Genomic DNA, 23,084 nt, shown 5'->3' with positions numbered 1-23,084 from the left:
TTGACTAATCATCACATTAATTGATAAAGAAAATACTTGTTAGTTGCAGCCCTAGTTATGGTAACCTAATTCACAGACAATATCAAGTCTCACATCATGACACAATATTATATTGCTAAATTGTCCACATCTACTGTAAGTTCTACATAATGTTTTGACATTTCATTATTATCATTATTATGGCGACTAGATGAAGCCAAAGACAAAATCTAAAAGACTGATACAGAAAACTGTGTGGCAGTGCAGGATTATCAACAGGCATATATGTTACATATGTTGAGCCAGAGTCTGTTTGTGGTCATATGCATTGTATACAACTCTGGAGCACCCTGTGGTTTTAACTACAGGATATGTCTGTTAGGCTCTCCCATGTGTCAGGGGAACTTCCCGAGTCCACTGAGCAGCTCTGCACACTTCAGCAGTATCGTATGCACTCTCACATGCAACTGTGCAGTACACTCACACACTATAATCTATAATTCAGACAACGTCATCATCCCTGACCTGTCTTAAGCCAAATGGGATCCAAGCTACTGCAAGACAAGGCGCTAAGTCCATTCAGCCTATTTAATAGATCCACTCTCCTTGACCTAATAAGGAAGCAGAAGGGATGAGCACTTTAAGTCTAAAGTTTACTGTTTTAATAGACACAGTTCAGTCTAGTTTGTAAGATGTAATGTGGAGTAATTTCAGTGACATTTACTGCAAATTAAAGACATAAGCACCCATCTATCAGCACATGAAAAGGATGGAACGATGCCAAAACAGATATAAAGCTGCTGTAAGTAGAAGTGAAAACGTGTAACGAAGACTGTTCATAACTTCACCACTGTCACCATGAATTACATGTTGTTACACTGTACATACATTAAAACAGAGTCAAAACACTTTCATTATTTAATGCAGGGCTGCAACTAATAATGATTTTTGTTGTCAATTAATCTGCTGATTATTTTCTCGATTAATCATTTGGTCTATAAAACTATAAAGCCCATCACAATCACAACAGTCCAAAACCTATAATATTTTTGCTTCAAAATCGTTGGCAATACATTTTCAATCAACTAATCGACTAATCATAGCTCTAATTTACTGACTAAATTGATCTCTTTTTGTTTGCTCATAACACTGCACTGTTTTGTAATGTAAACCAGTAGTGCCAAGCATAGCCAGCCATAGTACACTTTCAAAGCACAAGGAAATAAAAGTGCTGGATTCTTACATTTGAGGTCACCTACAGCAATGTGTAGGTGTCTGTTTGACTCCCGTTTAGATGGGCAGTAGTGTTGCTCTATACGAAGCCACTTACCATGTTGGGGAACGTACGATCAGGACCTGATTAGTCATGAGATTAATCTTCTAAATCCAGTCACCACGATTATGGCCCTTTAAGCAGCAGGACAAGGCAGGCTCTGCCATGTGGATGCTACAACAACACTTCTTAAAACACATGGTCAAGACTTCAAGAACAACGTTAAACCAAACACTACTGACCTCACAAACTTATGATTGTTAAATGATGATGTGTGTGTGCTATAATGTGGATAACATACTGTATCAATGCAGTAAGGTCTGAGCTAATTTCAGGATCACACACTTTAAGATTAAATGTATAGTCATTTTTAAAAATGTGTTACTGTTTATTGGTTTTGCCTGTTTTTACATATTGCTATCATCACTTACTGTTTTTACTGCTGTTGCATGATACCTTTTCTAATTGATGGTTTTTATTCTGTTTACTGATGGATGAGTCTTTTTTGATGTGTCTGCTTTTGCTATGCTGCAAGCAAAATTTCCCATGCGGGACAACGAAGACTGAAAAGAACTCCATGGATAACTGTTTTGAGTCAGTTTGTAAGTTAAAAAATCTTATATGACGCTTTATGAAAAAGGAATTAAGTATATACTATAAATATGAGCATTCAAATTCTAGTCCAGAGAATACATATTCAAAACATGATATATACAATGATATATATGAAACATAAATTACAAAATTATTCCATTTATCAATCAAATTATTTTTGTTGTATAAATCCAACAGAATTTTCCAGTATTATGTGGCGCCACATAATGAATGTGATATTTTCTATTGATTTATTTTGTTCAAAATCCTTTTCTGAAAGTCTGATTCAAGAGGAGCCTTCCCTTGCATAAGGCAACAATGGCACTAGTATGTAACCGTCTGGGGTAAGGACCCTTCTGTCGACATTCTTTTAATGCCTCAATGTGGTGTAAAATGTCACCAAACTTTAAACCAAACCATATATACTGTATTTGTTGGTATTTATATCTGCCACCTGACATGAAGATCCATACTGTTTAAACCAAATCCAACTGATCCATAATAAATGTGTGATTAAATCTAAATTAAATCTGCTAATAATTCAAAGTTGGATGAGCAGCTCTTTTCAGAGAAAGAAGGATAAGCAATGTAATTATTAAATATATTTAATTGTTGTCACCTATCTCTGGGTTCAACCCTGGGTTAGGGTTGCAACAGCTACTGGGAATGTATGGAGAGGTGTGGTATTTTAAAACAAATTAGTAGTATTGCACATTGTAATTGGCATTTGTGTTTTTATAACCTATACAAAAGTAAACAAATAATGCAATGACATGTTTTGGTGTGTGGTGATGTAATAAAGGTGTACAAAATAATATAATTTCATGTATACATACAGTATATCAAACAGTGGAGGAGGGTGTGTGTAAAAAGCTCTACACAACATACTGTAGATTAATGCACAAAACCGCATTTCTGCAACATGTAGCCTCTTTGTGCTGATGCAGAAATTAGCCTATCTTCTGCCTAATTTCCTCATAACCATTCACAGTTGTGTGGCTCCACGTCCATGAAATGTCTAGATAAGCAAGAAAACACTTTCACTTCCCTTCCCCATCTCCCACGTTCACCCCAAAATGCATTCTCAGCTCAATCACACATAAAATAAGTTCTATCTCATTTCATGCTCCAGAAAAGCAACAGTATTTGGGGAAAGGGTTTCCCTGAATCAAAAGTAATGATGAAAACTGTCAGAGAGATGTTCTGGGGAGAAGACAAATTTAACCTCTGACCAATGCCATTCTTTTTTTTAAAGATTCACAGTCACATGTTCATAGAAGGTTCATTAAACTAGACTCTGGAGACACAAAACAAGCTGAGTAAACAACTCTAATGACTGGGCATTAATTAACAGGAGACAAGGCTCCATTTGTGACAATTCTGCTGTCTACAGTAGCAGCATATTTGCAACCTATACCCAGTTTAGAGACGTCATTATTACTAAGACATTAAGGGAAATTTACAGTTTGTAGTGCTAAATGAATGGCATAAAAAAATGTTTTTTTGTAATTTGTTCATATGGTTGTAGTCACTGAGACCTGATGGAGTGGATTAGAACTGCAACGATTTGTCACTAAAGCGGTCTACAGAAAATGAACGTGCCCGTACTATTTTGATTATATCGATTAATTGTTTCAGACATTATATTTGTGTTTTGGACTGATGGTCGAATAAAACAAGCAATTTCAACACCATGAGCTGTGGGAAATTATAATGCAATATTTTGCGTTCTCTCGCAATACTTTTGTGTTAACTCGGAATACTTCTTTCATTCCTTCTGAGCCATATGTCTATTTCCGCTCAGCTGCTCCCAGCGCAATGCAACAGTATATCAACTCATTGAACTTTACTTTGAACTGGGCATTAAGTATGCTGATATAGTACTACTGCTCAATAGGCATGCATGGTTATGTAATTAGTGAAAGTAAAATTAAACAAATTCTTAGATCAAGAGGTCTCTCCAGAAGAAAGCAGAATGGTAATCTGCAGGATGCTGTCGGTTTCGTTCGTTTCTGTACTCTGCACTGTACTGTACCCAGAGGGGTTTCAATGAGGAAAAAGAGACGTCTTCAGAGGCGGAATTACAGATGTGCAGTTAAATCTACCTCATAAAGCTAATGTGCTGTATTTGTATGAGTCAAAAAAAGCAACAAACAAGAAGGCGACTGAAATGCTGCAAACAGTAGTAGTAGTAGAGTCTGTGGTTCTGTCACAGAAAGAGCAGACAACACTGAACCACTTGCAGAGATACATCAGGAATGCAGACCAATGCAAGTTGGAAAGCTTTTTGCGTTTTTGCACAGGGTCCACTCTTCTTTGCACAAAACAAATTAAAGTAACCTTTAATGCTGAAACAGGATTTGGTAGAAGGTCTGTGGAGCAATAATTGATGTTCCTTATACATACAGCTCCTACCCAGAAGTTTGATAATGTTCAATTTGGTAACTTCTTTGCAATGGTCATCATATAAGTTGTGGTGTCCATAAACAATGCTAAATGCATTAACTTGAGAATCTCTGCATACCTTCCATTACAAATAGACATATGGCTCAGAAGGAATGGAAGAAGAAAAGTATTGTGAGGTGACGCAAAAGTAGTCCTCAAAATTTTTTTCGCCATTAAGGCTTTGTATCCCTCTATTTCAAAGCATGGACTGAGCAAATGAAAAGCTTTGTACAGCATTAATGTATACTGCTGTCATCAGGAATGTTAGATAAACAAAAAAACTGGTTGTAGGCTATATTATTACATTGTACTAAAAAGTGAGTTAAAGGTCAAATGTTTAGTACTTGATAATATTTGTGTCATTTGAGCACAAAACCCAGGTATCCACAGGATGTTGAGGTCCATTTTTGAGAAATCTAGTTCTTTAAATTTAGGTTTGGTGAGCACTATTTATGGTCCAACAGATACAGTTGCAAACATAGTTACAGTGCCTATGATCATATGAATAATATTGGTGAATTATTCAACTTTCCTGATTCTCTCTTACTTTAAAATAATCAAGTTGTGAGGATCTTTATGAAGTTTGAGCAGGGTGGCATTGTGACAACCACAAGCTTTGGGTTCAGTCACCTGCAATAACAACAGTCTGCTCTACTGAAATGTCTTTGAACAAGATGCTAAATTCCAACAGGCTCCAGGGCTTTTTGTAGCTGAATGTGTGCTGTGACCTTAAGGGGCAGTGGCGAGTAAAAAGTCAAATTTTCCTGCAGGGATCAATATGAGTATCACGAATAAAGCAGTGACTATCATCTGTCCTGACGTGGGTCAAGCCAGAAAGAGCAACGCAGAGCTGTCTAGAGAGCTTTAGAGGACCGCAGTAATCCCACTATCTGTGTGCCCTGCTCGGTGAGATCTGAGCGAGATGAAGAAAATAAACTTGAGAGTGAGACGCCCAATATGTCAAGCAGCAAAGCCAAACAAACCGATGAAGAAGATAAGAAGAAGAAAACAATCAGAGCTCGCTTTCTACCGTATATTTGGATGTTTACTGCTGTTAGTACACATTAAGGCGCACACTAATGTTAATGACATCATTCATTACAAACATGTAATACGAGGAAGCATGATGGTAACTGTGCCTTAATAGGGGTGGAAAGACATTCATGTTTGTGTTGTCACCACATCCAAGCCACCCACAACATCACATTATTGACCAGCACTCTACAGTGAACCACGTTTGCTGATCTCCCCCTCTCTGTTGCATAATTTAAGTGGGCCAACAAAAGCAGACTCATGTCCCAAGATTATATTACAGGGTCTTCAAGGACAACTATTGTCTGAATTTACAACTGGCTAATAATGCATATCGATCCGCACAGCAGTGTTTTGACCATTTACCTGGGTGTACAATCGCAGGCTAAACAGATGTAGATCTTGTGTGACATCTGATATCAATGAGCAGCACATCTTTTTAAAGTAGGCCCGTCCTTTCTTTTTCTTTTTTTTTTTTAAACAACACTAACTGGACAGAGCCAGTTTATCCTGCGCTGCACACATTACATCATCTAGGTAGAGCCGGGTATCACGCTGCAATACTTTTTAAGTACTGACTGACTTGTGCCCATATTGGGAGCTGTCAAGAGCTGAAAGTTGGCACTGAATTCTTGTTCAGATCCTGTCCGTTGTTGCCTGGTGTAAACCATAATTTGTTAACTTTGTACTGTATTACTATAGACAAAGTCCTTCTACAGTTTTTGTGTCAAGACAACACTGATGCACTTTAGATGTTTGGCTTACTTTGTTATGAGAGAGGTTTTTGATAAAAACCCTGTTTATGCTCAGCAATTTAAGGTATAACAGAAAGTATTTTTGCATTGGAACTAAAAAATTAGGTATCATGGTGACACTGGTATCTGTAAATGAATTTTGAATGATACCAAGCAGAATACTTCCAGAAAATAAAATTTAAAAAACAAAAACTAATAGGGCTAATAACAGATAATTAAGAAGTGACTGATGGTGGTGATTATCAAGAACCAGTCATTAAAACTATACATGAGTCATAGGCCTTAAAACCATATATTAGCCTGGCAACTGCTTTAATTTGTAATGCACTTTGTCCTTGAATGTTTCAGCTAATTAAATGAGTAATTATCTGCTTTACTCCATATTGTCAATATTAATGACATGTGGCCAAAAAGACAACCTGAATCCAATATTTCGAGCATCAAAGTGAGGTTGGCCTCTGCTTTCTCCTCTTTCCCTCTATCAAAGTATAAGGCGCATAAGCTCTGCAAAGATTTCATCTAAATGGGGACACCTTCAGCAGGAGGGTTCTTCAGGCTGGGCCGCGAAATATATCAGAAAATCAATTATCACTGCTGATCAAAGCAACATCTATTCAAGAAAGCATGCCAGTGACAAACTTCAAATGCATCGAGCCTTCCAGTGCCCTCTGCTGCTCTTTAATTGATGTGATTGGGGGGGTATTTTAAACAACTGCAAAGTCACTGGCTGACCTTCAGTTGAAAAAGGAGGCAGAGTGAGATTGTGGAGCAATCCTGTAAGTGACAGAAGTTGGCTAACTTTCAATTAGTTGGCATCTCAACACTGACAACATAATGAGTGGAATATGAACGATTACGAGTGGAGATCACGTTCATCAGTAATAATCTAATGTATTAAGAGACAGCTGTCTAATGGGACGGCAGGAGAAGCCATGAAGCTCAGTTAAAAAAGGTGAAAATGTCAGTGACGCATTACGTTTACATCATCAAAGTCAGTGACAGAGTTGGCTGCCTGGCTGTTTTATTACTCCACTACAGCATCCATGTTTTAAGGGTCCTAGATCGTAATAATGCCGCTGTGATGTTGGGACATGCACGTCTCGATGCACGGTCGCAGGGTCATCTCATCCCCGTCAGACGTGCAGCAGCAGCTAGCTAAGTCAGCAGTGGCTAGGTGGTAATAATGTCTGACTGCTTCTCGGCGATTCACTCGGGATGCAAATACAAAAGGATGAGATGCTGGAGTCTCAGTCTGTCTGAGCGGCTGAACGGAGCACCAAAACAGGGACTAAGCACCTTAATTCAACATTGCATTGTTATGACACGGTAGTTTCCTCTATATAAGCAGGACTGGCGTTAAGGTTGCCTTGAAAGAGAGAGAGGGAGAGAAAGGCGTATAGTCTTACCACAGATGCGGTGTAATGACCATGTCTTTACAGTTCTTGGCGCAGGAAACAATTGGGGGGGTCTCCCTTGTGTCCCAGCTTCTCAAAGGCAAACGGCTTCCGTGAGGGTTCACATCGAATAAATATATTTCCTCTTATTAGAGACGCGTGCTGTACGGAGGCTAAAACATTATGGGAAGTCCAAAAAAAAAAGTGCTGTGTTTGGCCGTTTCCTTGAAAGCAGGGGGGTTGTGATGCTCGGCTCAGCTCAACTGCACTCCGGTCGCTCCTCCCTGCAGCAAGATTGGCTTTGAGCGGGAAGAAATCGCTGAAATGGATCAAACACTGGCGGACAGTGGGCTGATCACAAAACACGGCGATGGAGTGACACAAACCTCGGACTGGGAGTAGCCAATTACACCACGTGAGCGCCCGGACCCAGCCCTGAGATCTCCCTTTACCTCCAGGTAACATGCAGTGGCGAATGTAACTAAGCAACAGTGATGGAGGAAGTATTCAGATCCTTTACTTAAGTAAAAGTACTAACTCCACACTGTAAAAATACTCTGTTACAAGTGAAAGTCCTGCATTGAAAATGTTACTTAAGTGTGTAAGTATAATCAGGAAAATGCACTTAGGGTGTTAAAAGTACACAATGCAGAGAAATGTCTCCTGTGACTGTTATTATATATTATATAATTAGATTATTATTATTATTCTCCCTTTCACTACCCCAATCCCAACATCAAGTCCTGTTAGCTCTACTCATGCATTCATTTAACAGCAGGACTTTACTGATGCAGTTGGTTGAGGTGGAGCTAATTTGAACAATTTTGTATAGGACTGCAAGTAATGATTATTTTCATTATAGATTAATCTGCTGATTATTTTCTCCACTAATCGATTGATTGTTTGGTTTGCAAAAATTCGGAAAACTGTGAGAAATGCCGTCACAATTATCTATAACCACGCCTTCAAAATGCTCGTTTTGTCCAACCAACAGTCCAAAATTCAAAATTATTAAAAATAAATTGAAATGATCATAACATATGGGCCATTCTGCACAATTAATACTTTTTTCTTTTGGTACTTTAAGTATATGTTGATGCTAATACTTTGTAAGAGTTTGAATGCAGGACCTTTACTTGTAACAGAGTACTTGTACTTTGTTTAAGATTTTACAACTAAAACATTATCAATTTATAAAATATTATGCATTATTATAGATTAAACTAACCAACAGCACATGAATCAGTAAAAATGAGCTCCACGTTGACCAGGTTAAAACAATCAAAAACAATTATGTATAAATAATAATATTCCACTGTGAAAGGGCAATTTAACAAAATGAGTTTTGATACTTTAAGTTCATTTTACTGCTAATATAACTTTTACTTTAGTATACATGTGAATGCAGGAGATGTGAGATAACCCATTAGATACTTAACGTTACAAAAGCTGGTGGAAGAAACGAGAGCTGGTGATATACGTCACGGCGTGAGACTTCGCGTTGTCTCGCGATAATTCGGGAAGAGTACAGTTGCTGTTATAACGTAAGTTAACAAAGAAACAAGACAACAAGAAAACAAAGAAAGTAAAGAAAAAATTAATCAAGTGATGGAAAACAATTAAGGGCATGTCTGTGGGAGGAAATGGGTTTGAAAAAAGCTTGCTTGTGGATTAAAAATTCAAGTAAGCTAGCTACTGCAAGCTATAGCTAATTTAGCTATAACCGGTGCCAAAGACCATTAACATCAGGAAGGAGAGTTTGGTTTGAGTATCGGCATAAAATGAGTGGGCAAAGTGATCTATGATACATGACTTGTGTGTGTGTGGTGCTCCAGTGCCATGGTGTCTTGGAAACTGGTGCACTCCTGGGCTTTTCACACACAGTGGGGTTTATGGACAATATTTTATGTACAACAGTAACTTGAGAGGCAGTCTTTGGGCAAGGGTACCCATAAACTCTTCTCATGTGTCTGTTTCTGTCTCAAAAATGGCTGGATATCAGATTTCATGGCTGGCTTACCCAGTCTGAGCTCTGCCATGCTCCAATTTAAGCTTTTCCTCTGTCTCACAACTTGTCATTGCCAGAATAGACCTTGTCATGATTGGACATTTTTCATTTTAAGGCTTTCTGTTGTAGAACAATGGGGGGATTGTATGACTCATGTATGGGAAAATGTGTGGGAAATCAAAAGACAATCCATGAATTCAAAGTCTATAAGTTCACTTTTGAAGGTGACATCACCTTTTCTGCTGTCTATTCCAAAAGTATGACATAACACACACTTGGCTGTTTGCTGATATGCATGACCATGAAAATGCAGATGAGATTTTATTGCATGCTCTGACACTGGTGAGATTGTTTATCCCAGCCACTGTAACTTGAATCAGTTAATTTTTAGGATTATTCTGCGGTGTCTGATAGTAGGAAAAAAAACATATGTTATGCTCTGGTTTCTATCCATTGGAGGTGGTCGATGAAATGTGAATTGTCATATTTTTTGTTGATGGTAATGGTATCTGAAAGAAGCGGTTACTCCGTGGGTTGTGTAGGTTTTACTAGTGGTAAAAAGTAATAAGTACATTTACACAAGTACTATACTTAAGTACAATTTTGAAGTACTTGTACTGCTGCTTTATACTTCTACACCACTACATCTCAGAGGGAAATATTATTTTATACATTTAGTTACTTTGTAGATTCAGATTAATAATACAAAATACTATCAATGAATAAACTATGATGTATTATTATTGGTTAAGATAAAACTTTATTGATCCCAGCGGGGAAATCCACAAGCTACCCAGCAGTATATAAAGTAATTCAAATGAGCTCCACCTTTACCAGCTGCAACATTACAGTGATGTACACACTAATACATCAATAATTATAATCCTATAATATAACTGATATTATTCAGAAATTGGCCCATTATGCATAATGGGTACTTTAAGTATATTTTGATACTTTTGTACTTTTACTTAAGTAAGTTTTTTAATGCAGGCTCAAACAGACTCACTGAACTACTGTCTGACGAAACGAGGGTGATGAAACAGGTCACCTGACTAATGACGTTTCAAGGGGGGAACTTGAGGAAGCACGTTGTGAAGCTCTGGTAACTGAGCCGGCAGGACATATTGAATACATATCAAGAAAAGGTAAGAAGTTGATCATTAAAGTATAAAGCTTTTCTGTTCGTTGCTGCTAGTGCGACTTAAATCTGTATGTGCCGGTTCCCTTCTTGTGCAACGTGGTCTACTGTTTCCGGAGAAAACAGTTATTTTTTATCTAAATCACGTTTACTGTAAAAATATCCTTCATTCAATATTTTTTATGTATCGCACATAGGTTTTTGCCTAATGCTGATGTCTAACATTATGTGACAGTTTTAATTATGTATTAAGTGTTTTTGCTGGAATTCATTATATCACAGCGGTAGCAACCGTGTATAGGTACTGCTTGTGTTTCATAGAGGCTAGCCTATGCTATTTAAGAAGTTACCTAAGTCGGTTTTGTAAAAATGCCAGGGCCGCAATAGTTGCACAACTTGGAAGTGAACTCCCTCTTGTGGTTGAATGAGGATATCGGTTTTTTTATTTTGTTAATCGAAAGCAGCATAATGTAAAGTTAATAATAAAGCAATTTGTGTAAATCAGTCTGTGTTTGTATTTTTTACCTTCAGAGAAACCATGCCTGCAGACATTAACAAAGGCAAGAAGGCATTTGTCCAGAAGTGTGCCCAGTGCCATACTGTGGAGAATGGTGGAAAGCATAAGGTTGGGCCCAACCTTTGGGGTCTGTTTGGACGCAAAACAGGCCAGGCAGAGGGCTACTCCTATACTGATGCCAACAAAAGCAAAGGTAAATACTGCACATGTATTTGAACAGTCCAAGGAATCATGCTGTATGGCTTAAACCTTTATTCTCCTCTGTGTCTGCCCACTTAAATTCCAGGCATTACCTGGGATGAGGACACCCTGATGATTTATTTGGAGAACCCCAAGAAATACATTCCTGGAACAAAGATGATCTTCGCTGGCATCAAAAAGAAGAATGAACGAGCAGACCTGATTGCATATCTTAAGTCTGCAACTTCATAAAGTTGCAGACTGTTCATCTGCGTAGCTTTGCCAATTTCTGTGTCCTTACAAACTGCTCAAAAGGCCAGGGCTCGTCGTTCTTTCAAAATCAGGAAATCGGAAGGGCAAGCAATCTGACTGGTGTTTGTGATATGTTCTTCACAGCTGTGCCTCTGTTTCTGATATGATACTCCTTTTGTGGTGTAGTAAATGATCCCTGGTTTTAACAGGTTATTTTTCTAACATAAATTATTCAACCATATACTGTATATGGTGTATTCAGAATGTAGGGACCTGAAAGCTGTGTGTTATGGTTGTTAATTGTCTGTCATCCAGTATTTCTTGAGAAGATTCTTGGTTTATAATCAAGTTGTCTTAATAATTGTTCCAAGCATGAATACAACTTATCTGCTTCCAATTTGATGATACCTAGATACCTCTTTTGTCATTTTTGAATTTGCAAGTTGAATAAAACTGACAATAATGTTTTTTGTTTTTTTTCCAATTTGTTTGACTCTCTCTTCCTAGAAGTGAATGTATTAGGTTTCTTATAAAATAGTGACTAAATACAGGATGTGCATGGTCATGTCAGGCTAAAATTATGTTCTTGTTTTGGCTCATGTAGATTTGTGAACCAAATTAGAGTGATGGGTCTTAAATTTTCCCCACTGAGTGGAAGCGGATAAATATTACTTAGTCTGTCTTCCACATTTTGTAGTACATTCGTACAATCAGTACCTCAACACTGGAATACTGCATGTGTGACCTAGTGCTGGTTTGACATCCGTATATTTGGTTCTTTTCCAGAAGAGAGTAACTTCTCCCTCTAAATGAAATTTGTAGCTTTGAAGAGAGTCTTTGAATTTGAAAGCTGATATGTAAGTCACAAATGTTGGTTAAACTTCTAGGTTATTTGGTCTTAGTAAAAGTTGGAGAAGACTCCATGTTGGGATACAGATGTTGACTGGCTGACAGTTACTGTGTGCATTTGTTGGGTCACAATATGGTTTTTATTTCATTTAATGTTTATTTGATAGGGACAGATTAACTATACATAGAGACTTGCATAACAATTATCCAATGCAATGTATCACAGCATTTACAGCTACTGCTAATTTCCAATGCCCATCCCTGTAAGGGCCTTTAAAATAACACATAACATGTTCACAGACAACAAAAGTTAAACTATGTGGTACGTTTTGTTGACCTTAGCAGTACGACTTGCTGGCATACTCATATAAACAGACGGGGCACAAATTAAAGGAACAACTTGAATAAAAGAGTGGAGTGGACAAATGCAGATGCTTCTGTGCACCGGGGCTCACTGAATGGTTTGGTGAGTTGGAAAATAACGTGAACAAAATGCTACAGCCTTTACAGTCACCAGATCTCAACCCAGTTTCACACCTATGGAAGATTTTGGACCAGTGTGTAAGACAATGATCTCCACCACCAGCACCATGACACCAAATGATATAAACTTTAATCTTCAAATCTCTTTAGTGATGTCCGTGACTCTGATGCTATATGTCCTTGTGTTTTGTCTGGCCATGTTTATCTGCTGTACACAGGTCTCTCTCACAAAAGACATCTTGATCTCAATGAGATGACCTGATAAAATAAAGGTTGTATATATAAATGAGGGAATATCTTGCGGATGAATGGTTTTCATCCCTCCAATAGAGTTCACAGACTTGGCAAGGAGCACTGGCCAAAGGAGGTACTCCGGTACGATACTTTACAGTTCCCATGAGTAGTATTCATAATGGACAATCTAAAGGCCTATAACGGTCGCACCATGTCACAGAGAGCCTGACGAGCACGGCCATGTAAACACTTGCGGATAAGATTGGCGTTTTCAAATGTAGTTGTCAAAACATGTTCAGGTTTTCCAAGATGTGACAGTGGTGTGGTCTTATTGGCCTTTTGTCCAGTATTTTATTGCATGATTGTATAACCTCTCCAGGGGTTCAGTCACTGATGAACTTGCCTGCGACCATGAGGTAACACAGTAACTGAGGTGTGACAAAATCTTTGAATGCACATCTGTTTTGGCTGCATCAAATGTTTGACAGTCTCTGATTAGTCAAAATGTGAACAGATTGACTTTTACAGTTCTAGGGATTTTTTTTTAACATATTTGTCAAATTTCAAGTAATGGTCCAATGTTAGACCTAGATATTTGACCTCAGAAACTTGATTGATTGACTGTTGATCTTAACATCGTTTTGGATTGGTGTTATGAGCTATAAGTAACTATCAAAGCTTTATAACCTAGAAAGCTTATTATTTAAACTCCTTGTTACCATTATTTCCTTTTTCAAAATGATCTGGGGAAGTTGACACCAGTTAAAGTGTCAGTTTAAAGAGATCATCGGACAAGGAGTGTTTTATCCATCAGAGTTGGGCTGTGTGTCTATATTCCCAGTCCAAGGTGTGGAGTATAACTCCCTCTAGCGTTCAAATGTCACTCTGCACACAGATTCACTAATAATATTGTATAAAGGAATTTGATTTTCTGACACCCTCCTTCTGCCAATAAAAGTCGCTGTTACATAATTAAATGTTATAGACCAACCACTGCAGATTCCACATTTGCCAAAGTTTGGGTGGTTGTGTAATAGATGTATTGTCGAGTTGCAGAATCTATTATATATGCTGTGATACACGTTGTACAGACTACTGTCATTCACTCTTGTCGGCCAGCAGCACCATCGCCAAAGCCTTAGGGAATGCATAGGAATTCATTATATTTGACGCTACTGAAGCATAATTTCATTAATTCATTCATTATAATCCACCCACATGTGGGTCTTGTGCTCTTAAGAAGCCGTATAAATCTAGAGTAGCACTGAATTACTGCTGAAAGTAATGAGCATCAATGGGCAAACATCCACCACTGTAGTAGACCATTTTTACATCTTAATATAGTTTACAATACGCATCATATATTATGCATGCCGAGAAGATGATGGATGAATTTACCCTAATTATCCTCAACATCATCATCATCATACTTAGAGCGCCTCTCTGAGGAGGGCAAACGGTTCAAATGGCCAGAGGGCTGACTGCTGAAGCAAGCCTGAGCTCCCCGTCTGTGTGACGAAGCGAGCGTCAGCGGGACCGAGCCAACCACAGCCAGCGTCATTTGCACACAAGAAGAACCATACGACTGCGATGCTCGGTAGTGGCTCTCTGTGAGATTTCCAACCCCTGTCTAGTCTACGCAAGGCTCACTTTGCTTCCACACTGCTTTGCTTAGATCTGCTTTAATGTCCTTAAATTGAGTGACCGGTGTGGACATGCTGTGGAGGAATATGCTGGTGCGCAAAGGGAGTCTCCATCCTTCTCCCCACAGAGTGGAAGCCTGTGCCCCAGAGGTGTTTCCAGCATAATGCATCTTGGAAGTTATGGTATTCACACGATTCTCTACTTTAACCCTCAGTAAAGCCTCATAGATGATATTTCTCTGCGCGACTTCATGGATTTGGTTCACTGAGGACCATCTGAAGAACAGACATGGCAGTGCCAAATATGGTGTTCTCTGACGTGGAAAGTTTTCTGGACTCGCATCCCGAGTTATTCGAGGACTACCTGAACAGAAAGGGGAATTATAGCATGGTGGAGAAATGGCTCAAGAATCACCAGGCGAGCAAAAGTCCGGCGGCTGCAGCTCCGAGAGAGCCGAGAGAGGAGAAGAGCAACGCGTGCAAGGACAGCTGGGCAAGCAAATGTGATGGTCTGCAAAGGAGAGCCTCGCAGAAGGAGCTGCGCAAAACTTTCGCCAGATCAAAGGCCATCAATGTCAACAGGACATACGACGAACATGTTAATTCCAGGGCCCAGGAGCCCCTGACGAGCATGAGGAGGAGAGCTCTGCTGAGGAAAGCGAGCTCTCTGCCCCCGACCACTGCGCACATACTGAGCGCACTGCTGGAGTCCAGAGTCAACATCCCCCAGTACCCGTCCACAGCCGTGGATTTTAAATATTACCTCAAAGAACACAACGAAAGAGAGTTCTTCCTGGAGCTTGTAAAAGACATATCTAACGACTTGGATCTAACGAGTCTGAGCTACAAAATTCTTGTGTTTGTTTGTATTATGGTCGATGCAGACCGGTGCTCCTTGTTTTTAGTAGAGGGAACGGGCAACAAGAAGACACTTGTGTCCAAATTCTTTGACGTGCACGCAGGCACCACAGTTTTGCCCTCAATGAATTCAGATGAAGTTCAAGTGCCGTGGGGGAAAGGAATCATTGGTTATGTGGCTGAACACGGAGAGACAGTGAACATTCCTGACGCTTATCAGGTGCCCGCTCCTCTTTGTGCATGCATGCGTGTGTGCATTTGCATGAGTCACAGAGAGAGAGAGAGAGAGAGAGAGAGAGAGAGAGAGAGAGAGAGAGAGAGAGAGAGAGAGAGAGAGAGGTCGCTTTTCTTTCAGTCTGTCATTTTATCTGACACAGTTCATTCACCATTAATCAAACTGTGTAACAGAGCTGAGAACATGGGAACCAACATCAACAGTCCGCTGGACCAAAGCTTGTGTCAAACCACAGATTCACACAAAACATCACTGTGTAATAAAAATAAGGCAGTAAAGGAGATGTATCATTACCTCTCTATTTTTGCAATTCCACTGTGTTTATCTTTAAGAAAGTAAGACAGTACCAGACATTAAAGCAGCAAGGACACCAAATTGCTTAATGATGCCAGTGGCCGTTTTTCAGTATAGAAGAAAAGTTTAAGCAGACTTCTTGGTTGTCCAAACATTTACAGTAGAAATGAGTAATAGAAATGAAGAGTTACATTGCTTTAATGTACGAACACAGCGGCCATCTGAGCCCCAGGTTTAGGGCAAAATTTAACAGAGCAATTCTAAAATGATGCTGTTGTCTATCATATTGCCTTTATTGTAGACTTTTTCTGTTTGTAAGACATGGAGTCCTGATGAGTTCTACATTTTACTGCACTGTCATCTGAAAGTAAAAAGGGAAAACTGCATTTTTTGCAATAAGTGCTTACATTGTGTCTTTATTTTATACTGTCCCTGTGGATTGCAGGATCGTCGGTTCAGTGATGAAATTGACAAGCTGACAGGGTACAAAACCAAGTCACTCTTGTGCATGCCCATTCGCAACAGTGACGGAGAGATCATTGGAGTTGCTCAGGCCATCAACAAGTCTTCAAGTGGAGAACTCTTCAATGAAGATGATGAAAAAGTAAGTTCGTTATTATAGTTGTGAGTAAAAAAGCTGGGTGAAGATCATATGCTACTATAATGCAATATGAATCCTGCTGCCTGCTTGACATGTGCAGAATAGATCAATGAATTGTGTTTGTTTTCCTTTGTTTGATTGGTACGTCTCAATCAAACAACTTCATCAAGCACAAAACAGATAAAAATAATATTTGGGGCAGTCTTAGTTCAGGCTATTTCTCATTTGTGTATAAATAGAATTGCTACTTATGAGTAAAGGGACAGTGAGTCACATTAGTCGAGAAACGAATAACCATATTGCCACATACGTGGTCCTATGGCAATATGGTACAGACATGCTGCCCAGAGGATGAATCATAATGACTTATTTCATGTGACCTTTCCTCTAGCGCCACCACCAGGTTGACATTTTTGGTTTTATGTGAAATGTCTGTTTTCAATAATCCAGTGAAATGTCTCCCCATCTACCTCACTGATTGGCACAACATTTGGTACAGATATACTCGTGGTCACTTTGGTGATCCTCTGACTGGCTTGACATTTTTTTGTTCAAAGATAAAATGTTTCTGCAACTGTGGGCCTTAATTTTCTCCACTGGATGACATGTAATAACTTTGGTGATACCCTGACTTTTCCTTTTGCGCCATCATCAGGTCAAAATTTCAAGTTGTCCAATATTTTGGTTTATGAACAAATACCTGCAAAACTAATGGCATTCCCATCAGCCTAATTTGCAAATGTGAGCATGCTAACACGCTATACTAAGATCATGAACATGGTAAACATTACCTGCTAACCATCAGCAATAACATTGTCATTGTGAGCATGTTGTCATCCTGACGTTAGCACATAAGCTTTACAGAGCTGCTAGTGTGGCTTTAGACTCTTTGTCTTGTTATTATTGCAGCACAGTGAAGTATAGTGCAGAGGAAAGAATTGGCCTGAAGTGAAATGCTCATAGGCTTCATGATTCATGTGTGGATTTGTGATTCATTTCAGGGATGTGACTCAAATAGGCATTTGTAGGCAAATACTGTTATGTGGTGTTAATGGTACACAAGCATAGCAGGGCTGTAGTGATCTCATTTTTCATTGCTGTCAATATTGTTATACTCACAAGTTTGCAACAGCAGATATATTAAAAACAAGATGGATTTTTCTGAAGTAAAAAAGGGATTTTTCTCACACTTTGTCATATTGTCACCTGCAAGCATGTAACATGCTATGGAGCACTCCATTCGTTGTTGGCTGAGTCTTCAGTTAGGGGAGCCTTTTTGTGGCCTGATACTCAGAAGCCATTTTGTTTTAACTTCACTATTTGAATTTCTGAACAAATTTGAGCTGTGGAATTTGAGTTTTATCAAGTGCATTGGCCTTTGGTTGTTGTTTCATTTTATATTTAAATCAGATTTTTTGTGTTGTGACGGTCACAATACTTTTTTGGCGACAACACTGAAAAAGCAATGCCATCATCAGAATGAATAAACACTCTTACCTGGGGTGCTATCCACATCACATATTGTCTTCGGAGTTTGAATGTAGCTCATACTTTGCATTTACATCTGTCTTTTCCTCTTGCATGCTTTCTTTTCAAATAGAATACTTCACAAGCAATGTTAACTGCATATCTGTTGTCTGATAAACAGCAGGTAATGTTTACTCTTTCTCTTGTTCCTTTGTCCAAGCTGAATGTAACTAATATTTCTTATAATAAGAATTTGCCCAGCTCAGTCTGACATGTAGCATATTTGCCCTGAGTCTCAGTGCTCAGTTTCTAGCCAGGTCATAGCCTGTCTCTCAGCATCATCAAACTTTCCAAAGGCAGTAAATCTTCCAAAGGGCCAGGACCCTGTTGTAATGCTACCATGAATAACAACTTTATATAAGTTGTCAACTGGTTAGCGCTTTACTTGTGTGCTTAGTGGGACAGCCAGAGTGTCAGTCTTTAATTTAGTGTCACCATTTAGATTTCTCCATTTGTGATTTTGAATGGTTGCCAAAGAGTTAATGCCAGCAAAATAGGACTTATGGCAGAGTTTGGTGTACCCCAACGGTTCCAGTGGAATTACTTATGGCCAACAATGTCAAAAATGTCAAAGCAGCAGGTGGGGGTGTTACATCTCGCACTGATCCAGATAATCTTCTGTTTCTGAATGATTGTTTATTTGACTTATCATCAGAGAGGCACAAGGAGCACGTGTTTAGTCCATTGGCACACTTGAATAGATGTAGCAGGAAGGGGGTTACACGCCGATACACTGACTTGTTCTCTTATTGCAGCTATGAACCTCTAAAATAAAAGCACAACTAGCTTTGTGCTTTCATGTTTCATCTTTTCTCCCCTTTAGAGTTACGTTTTCACTGTAGCAAATGACTGTAGTTTTTTATATAAAGTATATCGTATGTGTAGTCTCCATTGGAGCTCTACTGTCAAAATTTCATCTCCAGACTCTATCCATTGTTCATAATAGATGCAGATTAGGAATTATTTTTTCTTTCCCCTGTTTTTAGTGCGTTTCACATTGCATCAACATCACACTAATGCTTGGGACGGCTACAGCTGAATTAGTAATGAAATGCGATGCTAGCATCAGAGAACACAGTACGCTCCCTGCACAGCACAGCTGCAGCTCTGCTTTTATGGAAGACCTTGTAATATGAAAATGTATCACACTTTTCAAAGCATTAAATGATACTGCAATAGCAGATGTCATTAGAGACTTTAGAGACTGTACCTTTATTAAAACAAATGTTGTTCTCTATGTACTGAACCTTATAGGATATTTAAACACATTTGCTGGTTTTAAATCCCACACTGCCTTAATTGTGTTGTGTTGCTACCCTGCAGGATTGGAGTCCTTTGGGGAGGTTGGATAATGATTCAACCTATGTATAATTTCATCTTCTAAATATCTTCTGTAGAGGAATATAGCTATTGATAAATTTAAGTGTATAAGCTGACCTCATCCTGCTATACATCTTGCATTATTATCTTGACTTAGCTTTTCTTTCACTTTGCATGTCTTAATACATTTTAATACATTTTACATGAAATGTATTATTCAGGTAGACATTTTCATGAACTTTCTCTTATTAAGATGCAGTTTCCCCCATGTAGGTTTCATTTGCCAATATAGTTAAACATCTCTGTGAGTCGATTGTCAAATAGCATTCTCCCCTCACCGCTGTGCTCCCTCTGGCTGCCAAACTCCCTGTCAAATTGGCTCAAAGCAATACTGTAATAACCATGTTCACACAATTTCCCAATGTAAATCCACATCTAACAAAGAGAGAACACACTTTCTGCTTGGAGCCACATGTTTTTAATACATTCCTTTTAATACATTCCTGCAGGATATCAGATCAAATCAAATTTATACAGTGCATCATACCAAACTGGTTCTTCACAACGTTCTTTATATAACAGCAAATTGTCACGAAAATCCACTTAAATCAAGAGAAAATGAAAAAAAGAATGGCAACGGCATTTGTAATATGAGGCATTTTTTGATATGTGGGTAAAGAATACATGTAGATGACATACTGTACAGTGGGGACCCCAAACAATCAAGGCAGACCTAGCTGCTCCACCTTTCAAAGAGGAAAAGATGGAGGGGATGATGGGGGTTCTTTGATATGGAGCAAGTGCGCAACCAGTAAGCATTTTAACGTCATAATTTTACTTGAGTTTTTTGCAACCTGGTGCAATGCACAGTCTCTTTCTTAGAAGAGAGAGGACATTTTGCTTCAAATTGAAAAAAGAAGAGGTCCTAAAACTTTACCGCGGGGGATGCCAAAGTAGGAGATTCACACCTACTGCGACAAATTGTGATATCTGAGCGGACAACTCTCAAAACAAGTAAACATGTACCAATACAGAACAAGAACAGATACTGATAATGGTTACCTGTTGCCTTTATTGCATATATGATAGCATGGATAAGTGGTCATTTGAATTAAGGAAGTGTGTGTGTCCAACAGATAAAATATGTATTATAGTGTAACTGTATCACAGAACTTCTAGTTTTGAGTGAAGACTAAAAACACAGTGATTCATACCAGTGTAGCTCACCACCACTGACCTTATCTCCAAACACTGATTTTTTTTTTACACAAACGTACAAACCATTTAAAATAAACTCAATAAACACACCAAACTTTGACCCACTTAGATCTGATCCCAACTGTGTAGTGTAAAAGTTAACATCTGAGTTCAACTTTCAGTTCAAACAAAAAGCAAGAGCTGGGGGTGATAGTGGCATTGTTCGTGGAGAAAGCACTACGTTTAGTCCCTGCCTTTGTCCCTGAATGAAAGCCTGACTTCTCTAATCATTATTAACTAAAGTTTAAGTTTTGCAATTTTAAAAATGAAACTGCATTTTCAGTTGTTAGCTGCAGTTCTTCCAAAGTCAAATAGCTTAATTGTGCTTTAAGTCTCCACATAGGAGATTAAGGCAGTTTATCAGTTTGAGAGTCAGTTGCGATTATTTTACATTGTATATACAGAATAATACAATAATACAAATTAATTAGGAACTGTATATACAGTGCAGACACTGCAAAAAATATACCATACCTAAACTACCTCACACAGTTTAATGGAGACATTGCTTTTAGCGTGAGCTGCCCTTCAGAAAACTATGAAAACAACAGCTGAAATGAAAGCGATCTCTGTCTTGGTTATATCTGACACAGACCAGATTTAGCTTCTCAAATTTCTGCCTGAGATACAAAGTTAACCTCATTGATTGCATTTCCAGGTCTTTAACATGCAAATAAGCCCATAACTATCACAATAAGCATGGTGTAAACAACCTTGGGTCACTGCCAAACGTGGTGGCAGTTCATTGATGTTAATGGGGTACCGTTCATGCTCTTGTGAATAAATTCAATGACCAAATCGACCTTACTGTTTGGGAAAGCAAAGTCTGGTCTTAATACAAGATAAACATCTTTTGAAAGAAAGGACATATTTCTTTTTAGGTTTTGTGTGAACTTGTTTACAAAATACAAGAAAACCTCAAAAGAGTCACTGCAGTTTGAAAGGTTTCATAAAAACAGTGAAATTAAGTTTCAAACATTTATAATGGCCACAAGAATATATCTATCTGAAGAGCAATAAGTATTTACGAAGACTTTATCTGTCTTGATGTTACTGCACTGATGCAACATCCGCTGCTTTGTCGTTATGACCTCTCTCTGCTCTGGCTTTTTTCCATGTACCTGCGATGTGTAGAACAATTTAATTATTTGTGGATAATAGCTATTGAGCAGCACTCCTGGTGTGGTGCAGTGTTTATTAGCTGTGTTGTATTAGTGCCCATAAATTACAACCAGTCAATTCAGTATATAATAAATGCTAAATTTGTATGAAATTTTAATTTGTAAATCTAAAGGGAGCAAACAAGATCCTTCATTTTCACCTTATCTGTGAAGTGTCTTTTATTATATGGTATTCATTTTACTATTTATGTAGATAATAATGATATAAAACAATGACTTGCTTTGTAAAATTTGTTGAGATGTAGATTCATGTTGCATAAATATGTGCTGTCACCTTCAAAAGAAGCAGTCTTTGCTAAGTGTATTTGAAAAACTGCTATGCGCTTTGCTGACACAAGCTAGGGAGTCCCCTATGAGATCAGAGAAAATGGAGAGCTTCATTTTTATTCTTGAGAACAGTTCTTGGCAAAACAACAATGGCTTCACCTTACCACACATGCAAAGTGAACACAGCTTTTTAAATCAACTAGTAGTTGTTATTCACGCAGTTAGTGGAGAAAGAAAGTGTTGGCTATGTAATTTCCCTTGGCTTGCCTCATATGAAATTCCAGTTGTGGAAAAGGAAGTCATTGAGGTTAGAGGAACTGACTGTCTCTAAGGCCTTGGCCAGTTAGTTTCGTTATTAAACCACTCTTTACTGGTCAGTCCACAGGTCTTTAGGCGCAAATGTCTTGTTTGTAATGCAACCTTGGATAATGGCCTGCCTGACAGAATGTACAGTAATTAGAGAGAGCAGTACTTTTCTTGGGTTTGCCTGTTCCACAGTCAGATCCATAGCCAGATCCTCAAAGTCCTGCTCACTAATGAATCAGCTCCTGCTGGGGCTATTGATGGCCACTGCCTTTCTGGAAGATCATTACCAGAGAATTCCATAGGACAGCTGAAATAGCATTATGTATGAGCTTATTGCTCAACATCATTGTTTTCCGTATCTGAAAACAATTGCATAAGGCGCTTGATTATGAATAATGACTGAATGAAGTGTGCATAAAGTTAATGTACTCATTAGCATGATAGAGTCATATTTCATAT

At 38.5% G+C, this 23,084-nt stretch overlaps 3 protein-coding genes across 7 annotated transcripts in view; 2 read left to right on the top strand and 1 right to left on the bottom strand.

Moving 5' to 3' along the window:
- The window catches only part of osbpl6 (oxysterol binding protein-like 6), a 44,593-nt gene extending 36,731 nt beyond the window's left edge, over positions 1-7,862 (bottom strand). Inside the window, exon 1 of one of the 4 annotated variants that reach the window (XM_044215985.1) lies at positions 7,485-7,862. The gene's annotated coding sequence lies outside the window, so the exon portion shown is untranslated. The remainder of the gene's footprint in view (positions 1-7,484) is intronic. The other 3 variants (XM_044215986.1, XM_044215983.1, XM_044215984.1) reach the window with 3 other exon arrangements.
- Positions 7,863-8,933: 1,071 nt separating this feature from the next.
- Positions 8,934-23,084, top strand: part of pde11a (phosphodiesterase 11a) — a 45,448-nt gene continuing 31,297 nt past the window's right edge. Inside the window, exons 1-2 of one of the 2 annotated variants that reach the window (XM_044215988.1) lie at positions 8,934-9,016; positions 16,612-16,770. In XM_044215988.1, coding sequence (XP_044071923.1) covers positions 16,675-16,770 — 96 coding nt within the window. In that variant the 5' untranslated portion in view covers positions 8,934-9,016; positions 16,612-16,674. Of the gene's footprint in view, positions 9,017-14,658; positions 15,858-16,611; positions 16,771-23,084 lie in introns of those variants that run through there. The other variant, XM_044215987.1, reaches the window with a different exon arrangement.
- Positions 8,945-12,035, top strand: LOC122885212 (cytochrome c-like). The gene is made up of 4 exons (XM_044215990.1): positions 8,945-9,016; positions 10,474-10,628; positions 11,153-11,331; positions 11,425-12,035. The coding sequence occupies exons 3-4, from the start codon at positions 11,160-11,162 to the stop codon at positions 11,568-11,570; spliced, it is 318 nt and encodes a 105-aa protein (XP_044071925.1). The 5' UTR covers positions 8,945-9,016; positions 10,474-10,628; positions 11,153-11,159; the 3' UTR covers positions 11,571-12,035.

This window comes from Siniperca chuatsi, linkage group LG12, assembly GCF_020085105.1.
Source record: "Siniperca chuatsi isolate FFG_IHB_CAS linkage group LG12, ASM2008510v1, whole genome shotgun sequence".
Classification (NCBI taxonomy): domain Eukaryota; kingdom Metazoa; phylum Chordata; class Actinopteri; order Centrarchiformes; family Sinipercidae; genus Siniperca; species Siniperca chuatsi.
The sequence above is the reverse complement of the archived record's forward strand: the minus strand, read 5'-3'. Positions and strand labels throughout refer to the sequence as shown.

Excerpts from the sequence above, each read along its gene's own strand:
- LOC122885212 (XM_044215990.1), top strand. The coding sequence starts at position 11,160 with ATGCCTGCAGACATTAACAAAGGCAAGAAGGCATTTGTCCAGAAGTGT. Across the intron at positions 11,332-11,424 it reads TGATGCCAACAAAAGCAAAG|GCATTACCTGGGATGAGGAC; the intron begins GTAAATACTGCA and ends CTTAAATTCCAG.